This window comes from Ovis canadensis, chromosome 7 (genome assembly GCF_042477335.2).
Source record: "Ovis canadensis isolate MfBH-ARS-UI-01 breed Bighorn chromosome 7, ARS-UI_OviCan_v2, whole genome shotgun sequence".
Taxonomy (NCBI): domain Eukaryota; kingdom Metazoa; phylum Chordata; class Mammalia; order Artiodactyla; family Bovidae; genus Ovis; species Ovis canadensis.
Window position 1 is genome coordinate 63467501 of NC_091251.1, and position 12779 is coordinate 63480279.

The 12779-nt window shown below is 36.1% G+C and overlaps 1 protein-coding gene across 8 annotated transcripts in view; it reads right to left on the reverse strand.

The window, feature by feature from the left end:
• Window positions 1-12779, reverse strand: part of TCF12 (transcription factor 12) — a 391527-nt gene that overhangs the window by 70419 nt on the left and 308329 nt on the right. For all 8 annotated transcript variants that reach the window (XM_069596408.1, XM_069596406.1, XM_069596404.1 and 5 more), the window contains one exon: window positions 11529-11581. In XM_069596408.1, coding sequence (XP_069452509.1) covers window positions 11529-11581 — 53 coding nt within the window. The remainder of the gene's footprint in view (window positions 1-11528; window positions 11582-12779) is intronic.

A 12779-nucleotide genomic window follows, 5' to 3' on the forward strand; every position in this document is an offset into this window, starting at 1 on the left:
ATATGAAGATCATGATCATGCATTGTTAATTACATCAGTCCTTGCACACTGCAGAGTTAATAGCTGAATTACTGGTAATTTACCATTTGGGGCACAAATTTATTCCTATTATTTTGTGTCACTAGGAGTTAACTGCACAACTGAGGGAAAATGAAAGTCGCTCACTCTGATTCTTTGAGACCCCACGGACTATACAGTCCATGAAATTCTCCAGACCAGAATACTGGAGTGGGTAGTCCTTCCCTTCTCCAGGGGATCTTCCCAACCCAGGGATCAAACCCAGGTCTCCTGCATTGCAGGCAGATCCTTTACCAGCTGAGCCACAAGGAAAGCCCAAGAATACTGGAGTGGGCAGCCTATCCCTTCTCCAGGGGATCTTCCCAACTCAGGAACTGAACCGGGGTCTCCTGCTTTCCAGGCGGATTCTTTACCAACTGAGCAATAGGGAACCCCTAACTGAGGGAAAAAAGTAGGACAAATAGTTCAGAGTTTTGTACCAAAAAAGCAAGTTAACTTATTTTTGATGCTCTGAATAGTCAGAGTAGGAGGAAGCTGAAAGGTACAGCTTGGAGCAGAAAGTCGTTAACAGATGATGTTCCCTGTTATAGATAACATAAAATAATTGCTTCACAGTATTTATTTTTATCCTCTTAATTTAATTCAAAAAGCATGTCCTGGATACTCCACTACATTCCCAGAGGGTAATAATTTCTCAAATGAAATAAATTTTAAAGTTAGCTTATTTCCAAAGGTCAAAGTTATCTTTTGACTATAAGCATCTTGAAGACAGAGTATGAGATCCATGGTTTATTGTTACTTAAATATCTAAAGCCTAGAAGAATTTTTAATTCATGATAAGCACTGTATAGTCATTAACTTTAATAGAATGAATTCACTTGAATGAATGAATCTGCATGAATTAAATTTCTCAGTGGAGATTTACTAAACACATTCCACTCTAGTAGCAATGAATTTCTAATTCTCATTCAAATAACTGATTTTAAAAATTTATAAGTATGTTGAAAAGATATTGATAGATTTATTTCAAATAATGTCAAGTTTTACATTTAAAAAATTATCAAGTTCAAGTCAGAAAATTTGAGCTTTATTCAGTTCACTACAGTTGCTGAGTCGTGTCCGACCCTTTGCAACCCCATGGACTGCAGCACGCCAGGGTTCTCTGTCCATCACCAACTCCCAGAGACTGCTCAAACTCATGTCCATCGAGTCAGTGATGCCATCCAACTATCTCATCCTCTGTCGTCCCCTTCTCCTCCTGCCTTAAGTTTTATTACTTTTTATTATTAACACTAGCCATCAAAAAACTAAAAAACAAATAAGAACCATAAATATTCACTTAAATTTATAGAAGTTAACAACAAAAAAGTTAGTTTTCTAGTCATCTGAGTAAAGATTCTCAAGTTTTGAATGTAGCTTTTATGTTTAGAGAGAGACATGTCTCGTTTGAATGCTATCTGTTTCACAAGCACGGGTGGGTTCAAACTGATTCTCAAGCTGCCAGGAACTACCTTTTTAGCTTTGGGTTCTATGCGGAAGTTGAACCAGGATAAAAAATATGGTGACTGGGGACATGTATATGTAAGTTCAAGGAAAAAATTATAGTAGTTTATATCAAAGTTAAATTACTTTTTGAACTAAACTGTTTCAAATAAACATTTAATAATATATCTCTACATGGACTTATTTTTGATGCCATAAACTATTCTGTATATTATTACCTAAAATGACATTTAAATTCTAGAAAAATTATGACATCATAGTACCTACTTTATATATGAAGGTTCTTCAACTATCCTAGTCAGGTACATTTTAGGGCAAATAACTGTCCTGGAAAGTCCGTATGTGCCCAGGAACTTAAGCAAATGATGACAGGACTAATGAGTATCAAGTAACAATCTAAAAGCAAATAAAGAAAAAAAACGGTATATGTCTAAAAAAATACTTAACTTTATTTTCTCTTTGGGTCTGCATTTCATAGGAAGTAGATTTATGAAGGTAAGATTATATCTACTCTAGGCATATACTTATGTTCTTTAATGCTGCTGCTGCTGCTGCGGCTGCTAAGTCGTGTCAGTCGTGTCCGACTCTGTATGACCCCAGAGACGGCAGCCCACCAGGCTCCCCCGTCCCTGGGATTCTCCAGGCAAGAACACTGGAGTGGGTTGCCATTTCCTTCTCTAATGCATGAAAGTGAAAAGTCAAAGTGAAGTCGTTCAGTCGTGTCCTACTCTTCACGACCCCATGGACTGCAGCCTACCAGGCTCCTCCATCCATGGGATTCTCCAGGCAAGAGTACTGGAGTGGGGTGCCATTGGGGTTCGCACATCATGGTTGTGGCCAAATATGGTTCACCACCTGATTTTACAAGTGAAGTTTTAGTTTCTAAATTTTGGTTGTGTAAAATTTCCAGAAACAACTTCTAGAACCAAATTATTTTTGAAAATTAATAAAATATTCCCATATTATAGATATATAATTCAGTTCAGTCAGTCATTCAGTCATGTCCGATTCTTTGGGACCCCATGGACTGCAGCACGCCAGGCTTCCGGGTCCATCACCAACTCCTGGAGCTTGTTCAAACTCATGCCCAGAGAGTCAGTGATGCCATCCAACGATCTCATCCTCTGTCATCCCCTTCTCCCATATTGGGTTATATATTTAATTAAACGCAGGTAATTAAAAAAACCCCAAACTTTGAAGGGCTAACCCTTTAAAATTTGTTTAGGGACTTTCCTGATGTCCAGTGGTTAGGAATCTGCCTTCCAGTGGAGGGGAATGTGGATTCAATCCCTGATTGGGGAACTAAGATCCCACAAGTCTTCAGGTAACTAAGCCTGGACTCTGCAATCAGGGAGGTGCCCACATTGCCCCAGTGAAGACTCAGCACAGTCAAAATTTTAAAAAATATTATTCCATTTAAAATTTGTTCAATGAATACAAACACAGGGGCAGCGTGGGTCGGGGGGTGGAGAATAAGAAAACTATCCTGGAGCTAGCAGTGTTTTAAAAATTCTTAGAAGTCTAACTATGAACTTATCTGTACAGTTTACATTACATTCCTTGCAATTATTTAAAAAATTTTTATTCACTTATTTTGCTGTGTTGGGCTTTACTGGGGAGGCTTCTCTTGCTGCAGAGCACAGGCTCTAAACATGCAAGCGTCAGCAGTTGTGGCACACAGGCTCAGCAGTTGTGGCTCATGGGTTCTAGTCGTGTGGGCTTCAATAGTTATGGTGCAGGGATCAGCTGCTCCTCAACATGTGGAATCTCGCCAGACCGGGAGTCAAACCCATATCCCCTGCATGGGCAGGTAGATCCCCGTCAACTGCACCACCAGGGAAGTACTACAGTTCTTGAAATTATTATAGGAGTACAGTAAATGACTTTTCAAACTAAAATCATCACTAGTTAAACAAAAGGAATATTAGTGATGCCAAATTTCATGTCATCAAATTACTTAGGATGTAAATATCTTCCTTAACTTAGAATAAAATCTAGAGCCCTAAACATCCCCAGTGATAAAATCTAGAACTTCTGAATTTATACCTTGTTTCCTATACTTGAAGAAATAATCCTGTATTTTATTAGATAAAAAAACAAAACCAAAAAAACTTTATGATTCTACTGATGCTGAATGACACATCAGTGGGCTTAAAAATCTAAAAGCATTTATAGAATTCAACCACATATCCTTTAGGGGCTTCCCTGGTGGCTCAGATGGTAGAGAAGCTGCCTGCAATACAGGAAACCCAGGTTCAAACCCTGGGTCGGGAAGATCCCTTGGAGAAGGAAATGGCAATTCACTTCAGTATTCTTGCCTGGAAAATCTCATGGACAGAGGAGCCTGGAGGACTCCAGTTCACAGTGTCACAAAGAGTCAGATACGAATGAGCAACTAATACTTTACATTTTAAAAGCCATACAAATCTCTTTCTCTCTCAAACACACACTGAGTCCTATCTTACATCTGGTTTGTAATATCTCAAAAATCTAAAATATAGCAGCTGAGGAGTTCAATAAATTGCAAAAGCTGGTGAAATTCAGCATGTTCTTTCTTTACAAAGAAAGGTCAGAAAACAACAAATATCAATGTGGCTGTACCATCACATCAGTACAAACAACTGGATCACTGGACTCACTAGCTAGTAAATTTTCATTCTCTCTCTTTTTTTAAATTTAAAATCATATCAAATATGGGCTGGCTTGTCACAAAAATGAACATCTTAGAAATATGGATTAAAAGCCCGTTATCTACACTGATACAAGTCTGACACTGTTCTGAACAGTAGCTACTGTCAGTATAAACAGTGGCTATTTCTTCTCACTAATGTATGAAGAAAATCTTTCATTCAATGACTAAACCGAATATAAGTTTGGAATAGATTACAGAACCATTCCCTTTAGATACTAAGATTTTTCTGCTTGAAGGATCTATAAGGTCAGAGAATCAGCCAGTTGAAAATTTTATATAGAGGTAGCCTTCAAATAGAGACAGATTATCTAACAGTCTGAAATAAGACTCTTAAGTACCTAGTTGTATATCCTACAGGATTGTCAGCTAAAGGAGCTAAGCAAACAGCTATTCCAACACGTGTTCAGAAACTGGAGTGTTCACTTTATGAAGTTCAGCTGAAGCTGGTGCTGCCTGTAAATACTATTTATTCTAGAATCACTAGGATTCTTGCTAGTTGGGACTCAATCAACTGTCTATAAAAACACTGTTACTCTAGCTTCCTAGTGACTTCCAGAGAACATTCTCTTTGAAAGTATAGTACTTGCTGCTCATCTCACTATTTTTGTGGATAGACTGGAGGTAACAATATCTCTGTAGTTCTCTAACTCTTGATCTTTTTCTTACTGGTTCAGATAAACATTAATCTTTTAAATGGTGATTTTCTAAGTTATTAATTTCTATCAGCTCCAGAGAGTTGTATTTGTTCTCTTTTCTATTAAAATCCTCACTTTAGCCACCCTCAGAATTTAATATGACTTTACTTAATATTTTTTCTAATTATATTTAGTATGTACATGAGAATGCTAGATCTTTAGACATGTTCAGTGGTCTCTGTGATTTAGAAACAACTCAAAACATCTCCAGTTCATCTCAAGGGGTGTCCCTAAAATAGAAAATTCAGTATTAAAAATGACAAAATATCCACATTAACTAAAAAAAGCCATTCCTAACAAAATTAATTCCCACAAAAGTTTGGGAGAAAGGAAGGCATCATTTCCTAAACTACATTCAATGACCAATCCAAAAGTTATAGAACTCTATACCTGTCCACAGCAAAGCAAGAAAAAGTGGTGTTTAAGTTACTTTGATTTAAGAAATAATAAAGTTTCTTATGAGGGAAGTATCAGAAAATTTTTTTTTCATAATGGCAGGGGAGATAAAATACACTTTGGAGTTTAACAAAAAAATTAAAGCGAAGAAATTATTTGATAAACTGTTATACCTTTTGTTGAATAATATATACATACTTACAGATAGAGGACAAAGACTAGCATATTTGACCAAGAAACAAACAGTCATCAGTCTATGCATGGGACTCTAAACCAGGGAGAAATGCAGTATTTCCTGCCAAATCAGTAAACAAGGATGTCACAGTCACTGAAGTCCTAAAAATCTCTACCAAATAAAAAATAATTCTTAAATTTTAGGTTGTGACTACTTTTTAAGTCAACATCAATTACAGTGAAAATGAATTAAGATTTGCCATTTTGATGCAGGGCATGACAAATTGTTCAAAAGATGCTTTCAAATGCTATTGAACAAGATCACAATTTGGGTTTAAAGGCATTCTGAAATATGACTAGGTGCTTACTTTCTGGTGATAAAAATCTGTAAAGTGTATCATGTCTTTCTTATTTCAGGATTCTGCATTTTCTGCAGCATGTTAAAAAAAAAAATCTCTGTTTGGAAATACTAACATCAAGTCAAGAAATAAAGAACAAATAGCATATACAAAAGCAGAGACATTACTTTGCTGACTAAGGTCCGTCTAGTCAAGGCTATGGTTTTTCCTGTGGTCATGGATGGATGTGAGAGTTTTACTGTGAAGAAGGCTGAGTGCCGAAGAATTGATGCATTTGAACTGTGGTGTTGGAGAAGATTCTTGAGAGTCCCTTGGACTGCAAGGAGATCCAACCAGTCCATTCTGAAGATCAGCCCTGGGATTTCTTTGGAAGGAATGATGCTAAAGCTGAAACTCCAGTACTTTGGCCATCTCATGAGAAGAGTTGACTCACTGGAAAAGACTCTGATGCTGGGAGGGATTGGGGGCAGGAGGAGAAGGGGACGACCGAGGATGAGATGGCTGGATGGCATCACAGACTTGATGGACGTGAGTCTGAGTGAACTCTGGGAGTTGGTGATGAACAGGGAGGCCTGGCGTAATGCGATTTATGGGGTCGCAAAGAGTTGGACACGACTGAGCGACTGAACTAAACTGAACTGAACTGAAACTTCCCTCCATCTGAAAAATGCTTCAGAGGACCATAAAGATTTTCAACCAATGATAGAATAAAGGGAAGAAGAAAGTACAGACTCTTGATACTTCAGAAAACAAAAAATAATTAGCATGAATTCTAAGCAGGAATTGATTCAACAAATTTTTCCTCCTTTTATGGGTTTCTTTTCTGAAAAGAAATGCTTTCTTAACAACAGTGGCTGCAATTTACTACTCACAATGTTCCAAGTGCATATATTACTTTTTTATAAAAATAATCATAATATTTATGTTTTCAAACTTTTCCTTGCTTTTCAACAAAGTATGGTATGGGAATGCCCTGGAGGTCCAATGGTTAGGACTCTGTGCTCTCACTTCTAAATGTTCAATCCCTGGTTGGGGAACTAAAATCCCATAAGCCTCATGAAGCAGTCAAAAAAAAAAAAAAAGTGGGGTGAGGTAACATGAAATGGTAAAAATTCCTTTAAACTTCTAGTTGTAGTGGTAGGAACTAGGAAAAAAAAAAAGGAACATTTGCTGAATGTCTATTATATACCAGGCACATGTTAGGCACATAATACCCTTGTACTAACATTTGAGATAAGCATTACTATCTCCTTTCACAAACGGAAACTTGGTATTCAGGGAACTTAAAAGCACTCTCTAAGACTACAAAACAAAAAGCAGCTGAGGCCAGACAAAACCCATCTGCTTGAGGAGGAAGTATGTGCTAGTTTTCTATATCATCCTTTCAGATGGTGATAGGTCTTTAAATAAGAAAGCAATGAATAAGTTTGATCAAGAAAAACATAACTGACAGAATAAACTGTTTTAAATGTAAAATACCAAGGTATATTATGAGTATGCCAAAATACACAGTGTGCTTTAACATTCAAATTGAAAATGGTCTTTGCTACTAAGTTTGGTTATAATTTTTGGCTGTATGTGTAATCTTGGACAAATTAATACCTAAGTCTCAATTTCCGCATTTGTAAGAAGAGGATATTAGTTATATATTTGTGTGACAAAGTTAAAGATTAAGATGATACAGATAATGGTTAGCACAGAACCCCACACAGGTAAGATATGTGTTATTCTAACAAAGTGACATTGAGACTGTAAAGGGCGGTAACAAATACAATGCAAATGTTTTAACTTTTCCCACAAATTATTAGGAAACAAAACACAATTGCCTTCAATCCCTATCCAGTGTTTCAAAATTTCCTCAAATGTTTTATTTCAGTAAAGATCTGATACAGATGAAAAAACAGCTTGTGTACATACAAAGAACAAAGACTAAAGTCAGTGGTTAAGAGGAGGAGAGGGGAGGTTCAGGAGCCCTAAAAAGGAAGGATGACATCCTGCAAAGTCAAAGCACACCCATGCCTTCAGAAAGACTCCCAGATAATCTTAACAACTACAAATGCCTCCTATTTTCTATTGGTCAGGAGGCTTTACGCTTTTATCCAAGCTAGAGTACGATAACAATTTATCCCTTTTTGTATCTGAGTTGGTCTTACGTATTCCTCAGTCATCTCTAGATGGGAGAGTGGGCCTGCCTTATAGGAAATGCATGAAGGCTGTATCGGGTATAGAACTCAGTTAAGGCTGTACTTCTAGATGTGGCTTCAGAATGTGTTTATTTTTTTCACATGTCTATGCTTTTTATCTGTATCAACTGCTGCTAATCTTGTCAAACAAGAGTTCAAATGTCAACTCTTGATGCCATTAGTACTTCCTAAGGCAGGGTTAATTCTACTTACTGTTTCCAGAGTACTTGGTCCACACTTTTACTCCACTCACTGAAGTATACACAATTAATTCGCTAAATGCTTGTTTGTCACACTAGTTCCCTGCAGGCAATGATGGTGTATGTATGATCAAATTCAATTTCCAGGTATCACTCTATAGTTCTGCTACAAAAGTTCACTTTGTTCAATATTTCAACCTGTCTAGAGAAACAAGTGGAAAACTTACATGCTTAATTTAAGAACACCATTTTTTCATTGGTAAGAAGAAAACTATGCCTGTTATGCCTTTTGGTTATGTACTGAGCATATTAATTTTAAAACCCTAAGAATGTAATACTTTAGACTTGAAAGGAACTTAGTCCAAACTTCTCAAGGGCTAACTGACAAGTCCAGGGTCATACAACCAATCAATAACTCAGACAGCAGATCTGAACATACTGTTTTCTTAACCTCACTGACCATACTGCTTTAATAATGTCAATACACTGTTACCAGACCTTTATCCACAGACAGAAATTACCATTCAGCTGTTCTGCAGAGAGGAACGGAAAAGCTAAGGTTAACTATGATACTTAAATATGTAGCATGCTTATAAAAAGAAAAGGCCTCTAGCCAACGGTCTGTGGTCAAATTATGTAGTTATCCAAGTTTGGCATGTTAGGTAACCCTGACTGCTTTTTCCAGAGCTGTGTGAGCGATGCAGTACTAACCTAGCTCTTCCACTTTCTTTGGTAGAGGTAACACACATTTTACAGATGACTAAAGACTGGACCAGCAGCAAACTGTGACATCTGAAATATTATGGTGAAGTTTCTAGCTTGGGAAGTAAGATCTACAAATGACCATGAAATAAAATATACATAGTCCATTTTCATTTTTATACCCGTTTTTAAACAATTCACACTGTAAAAGGCCTATGAATTAAATATATTCAATAAAAGCATCCAAATAGAAAACCAATGTTTTAAATTCCCTTTGTTTTAGACATTGAAAAGGTAAGTAGTGTAGCCATAAGTGTTCTCAGTTTGTTATTTTAGTATCATTTATCAAAGTACTAGTTTTTAGTTCAAAAAAATTCTTTTTTTAAAACTTGAGATTTCAACACAGCATTTAATCTAAAGTATATTTTCAATTAAAATGCATTTATTATTTATATATTCTTAATAACTTTTAACATGTTTGAGAAACTATTTTCAGCATGGTTTCAAAGCAGTATGATCATGTTCAATGCTGATGTTAAGTAAGAATTGAAAATAATAATTTCTAATCTTTTTAATAGAAACATATCTAATAAATCCTCAATAAAGTAGCTAGTAATACAATATACATAAGTAGGCTTGACTTGTGAAATTGATTTGAGAGCCTATTGGTTCTCAAAGAAATCAACCTTTCATCACAATTCATTCACTTTCTCTCTCTCTGTGGCTCATCCGTAAGACCTGAGACAATATAGAGAACTACCTCCAGGCAGTAAATGCAGTTACTATTAGGACATAAGGAACACTGGTGACCTCCAGTGTCTCTTCTCTTTCCAGGCTGCTCTGTCCTATTTGCCTTTTTGTTTTAAAAATGGAAGGACTATGAAACAGCAAAAAGATAATGTTTCTTAAAATATTATAAGGCAAAGAAATGAGATGAATTTTTCATCTACTAATTTGGTATTTTTTAAAACCTGTATAGTTCTACCAAATATTAATATGTAATTTAACTTGTTACTCTTATAGAATTATAGTAACAAATCACCAGAAAGACTGCACACTTCCTTCCATGTTTTAGCAGTTCTGTCAGATTTAAATATGACTTCTGTTTATCTAGCAGAAATCATGTTCTACTGTGGAACCACCTACCCCTGCAAAGCACACAACTGTTAAAATGTAAATTGCTCAACTATTTTTAGCTGTTGCTGAAAAAAAAATCCTGTCTTCGGGAATAATGATTTGAGGCATTGTGTTCATTTTGTTTATCAAGCAGCTATTCAGCCTCCAGTGGGTCCAAGTGCTTATGCAAGCAAAAGCTTTTAAGAATGCCTGCAGCTGCAATCCAACCTTCCAGGTAGGCTGCAGGTTCAGAGCACAGCTGCCCTAGGCTGCATAAAACTCAGATCCATCTGGAAGCGAATTTCAAAGAGGATTTCAAATTTGAGTTTTCATGTATCATACAGAAGAGAAGGCGGGGGAAGAACATACGAAAGAAGGAAGGCAAACAACCAAAAAGATGGTATCTCTACTTCAGCCTTAATAAAAAATAAAAAGCTCAGACTCATGCTGCTCCTTCTAGATTACTACTTGCCAAGCCGGATATTCCATTCAGTGTATACTTGGATGAGCTGTGACTCACCCAGCAGCACCTGCGCCCATGTGTTAAGTACTGCCAAATAAAAGGCCAACATCCATTTACACAACAAAGAGATGTACCCTACAAGGCATGCGGCCTCAATCCAAAAGACCCACACCCCATTTGCTCTAAGCAAAGGGAGAGGAAGAAAATCTCCCCTTCTCACACCAGGGATTTTTAAATTGTAGGTGGATTTATGATGTAGGTTCATTTACAAATACTTTTACTCTTTAAGAGAATAAAGTATATTTAACAGCGCAAACACCCCTACAGCATCAGATTATCATGGCCATTAATGATTGTTCACCAAACCTTTCCAACCTTTTTATTCTCATGAAGCTCTTTATTCTCAAAGGATACATTTTTGAGCAAAGAGGGATCAACAAACTAGTTTCTCGAAAGCTTTCCTGATGCTAGGGTGAAGTTAGGAAAGGCTTAATGAAGGCTTTAAAATCCACAAGAGATTCACAATGAACATCTGACTTGGTGATTTATGCATATTAATAACCTCAGTCCTACTGAGGCAAGCTGAGCCGAACATGTCCGTCGAATCCTAATGTCTTTAGCTCCATTGGGATTATTACAAATGTAAATTTCTAAGATTCTCAGCTATTAATCTCTGTCTGTCCTCCTGTTCAGCAACATAATGACTAATTAAACATCAAAAGACCTGTACAGGAGATCTTCTTTGACAGCTACCGGCCTAGTCCTCTTCCCAAGAGGGGAATTCAAATGACAGGGACACGGAGTGAAAGCATATGAGTAAGCTACAAATCATTGCAAAGAAATCTAAAAACCTAACACTGAATTCAGATTTAACTCAATCAATGATTCTGTGAAGCACAGAACAATTACTATGTGAAGTATGCCTACTGACACCAACTGAATGTATCCTGACAGTGTGCAGATACTGAATACCTGAAATTAATTTGCTTACCACAAAGTCAAAAAAATAAAAATAAGTGGTACTTACAGAAGAAGGCAAACCAGGAGGTACCTTTCTGACTTTCTTTGCTTGCAAAGGATCTGTACATGGGAAACAGTATATTTCATCAGTATTTATTTTAGAAAAGTTCAGACTTCAAATGAGCAGGAAAGAATTTTCCCTCCTAGTACCTTCCTCGTTTTCCAGGATTTAGGAATAAGTAAGGGAATAGAGGGACAGGAGCTCCATTCTTCCTAACCAGTTCTAGTGTAAAACAAGTACTCCTAATGAAGTGATGCACTCTGAAATACATATCCCGTAAGTCTGGGAAGATGACAGCAAACAACCAATAAGTATGTTTGAGAAAAGGGAATAATATTTCTTAAGTACCTATTATGTACAAGGCTCCCTACTAGGCACTTTACATCATTATCTCAGTTTCATCTTCAGATGGGCATTTGGTGCAACAGGTCAGTTTAATAATATGACTCCTTAAGAGAGACACAAATCTAATGTTCATATCACACTAAGAATTAGGTTTAAAAGCATATTAAATAGACTAAAAGCTAATGCTATGCTACAAATTACTATGTTAAAAATTTGAAATATTTAATAACTGAAAAGTTAAGGTTATACTAATATCTGAGATATGTTACATAAACTATTAAACACAAGCATTGTCATATGAGATATCATCCTGTAAGTATTCTACAAGAATATTTCCTGTAACAGTATGTGGTTAAAATGGAAACTTCAGCACTAATTTCTATACAATTTATTCTTGGATGTTACTATTTATTTCTAAGAAACAATTAAAGTATAGTTCTTTCTAAGATACAGATTATTTATTAAAGGATAACATGAATATTTTCATATGCCTACCCAGCCTCACTTGGTACTATTTGTAAAATTTAAAATTTACTACTTGTTTGTTTTATTGTAAAAAATGGGTGTTAAATGCAGCCTTCCAATCATACACAAATAATGGATCCAATTCAGGATCTCTCAGATGGGTTTGCCATTAAGAAGACAAACACATAAGAAGGCTAACATTAATTACAATGCTTTTGAAAACTATAAAATTTAGAACTAAAAAAATGGTATTTTCCTGGGCCATAAATAATATGAGAGTAAAACATGCAATTGTTTAAGAAAGAATGAAATTCATTTAAATTAGGGCTGGGATTCTTTATAGTAAATATACCAGGAGGCTGCAAAGCTAAAAAAGCAACTTCATAACTAATATGTGGAAAAATTATATACAATAAAGAGAGAAAAAAACACTCATTAGCATCTGGT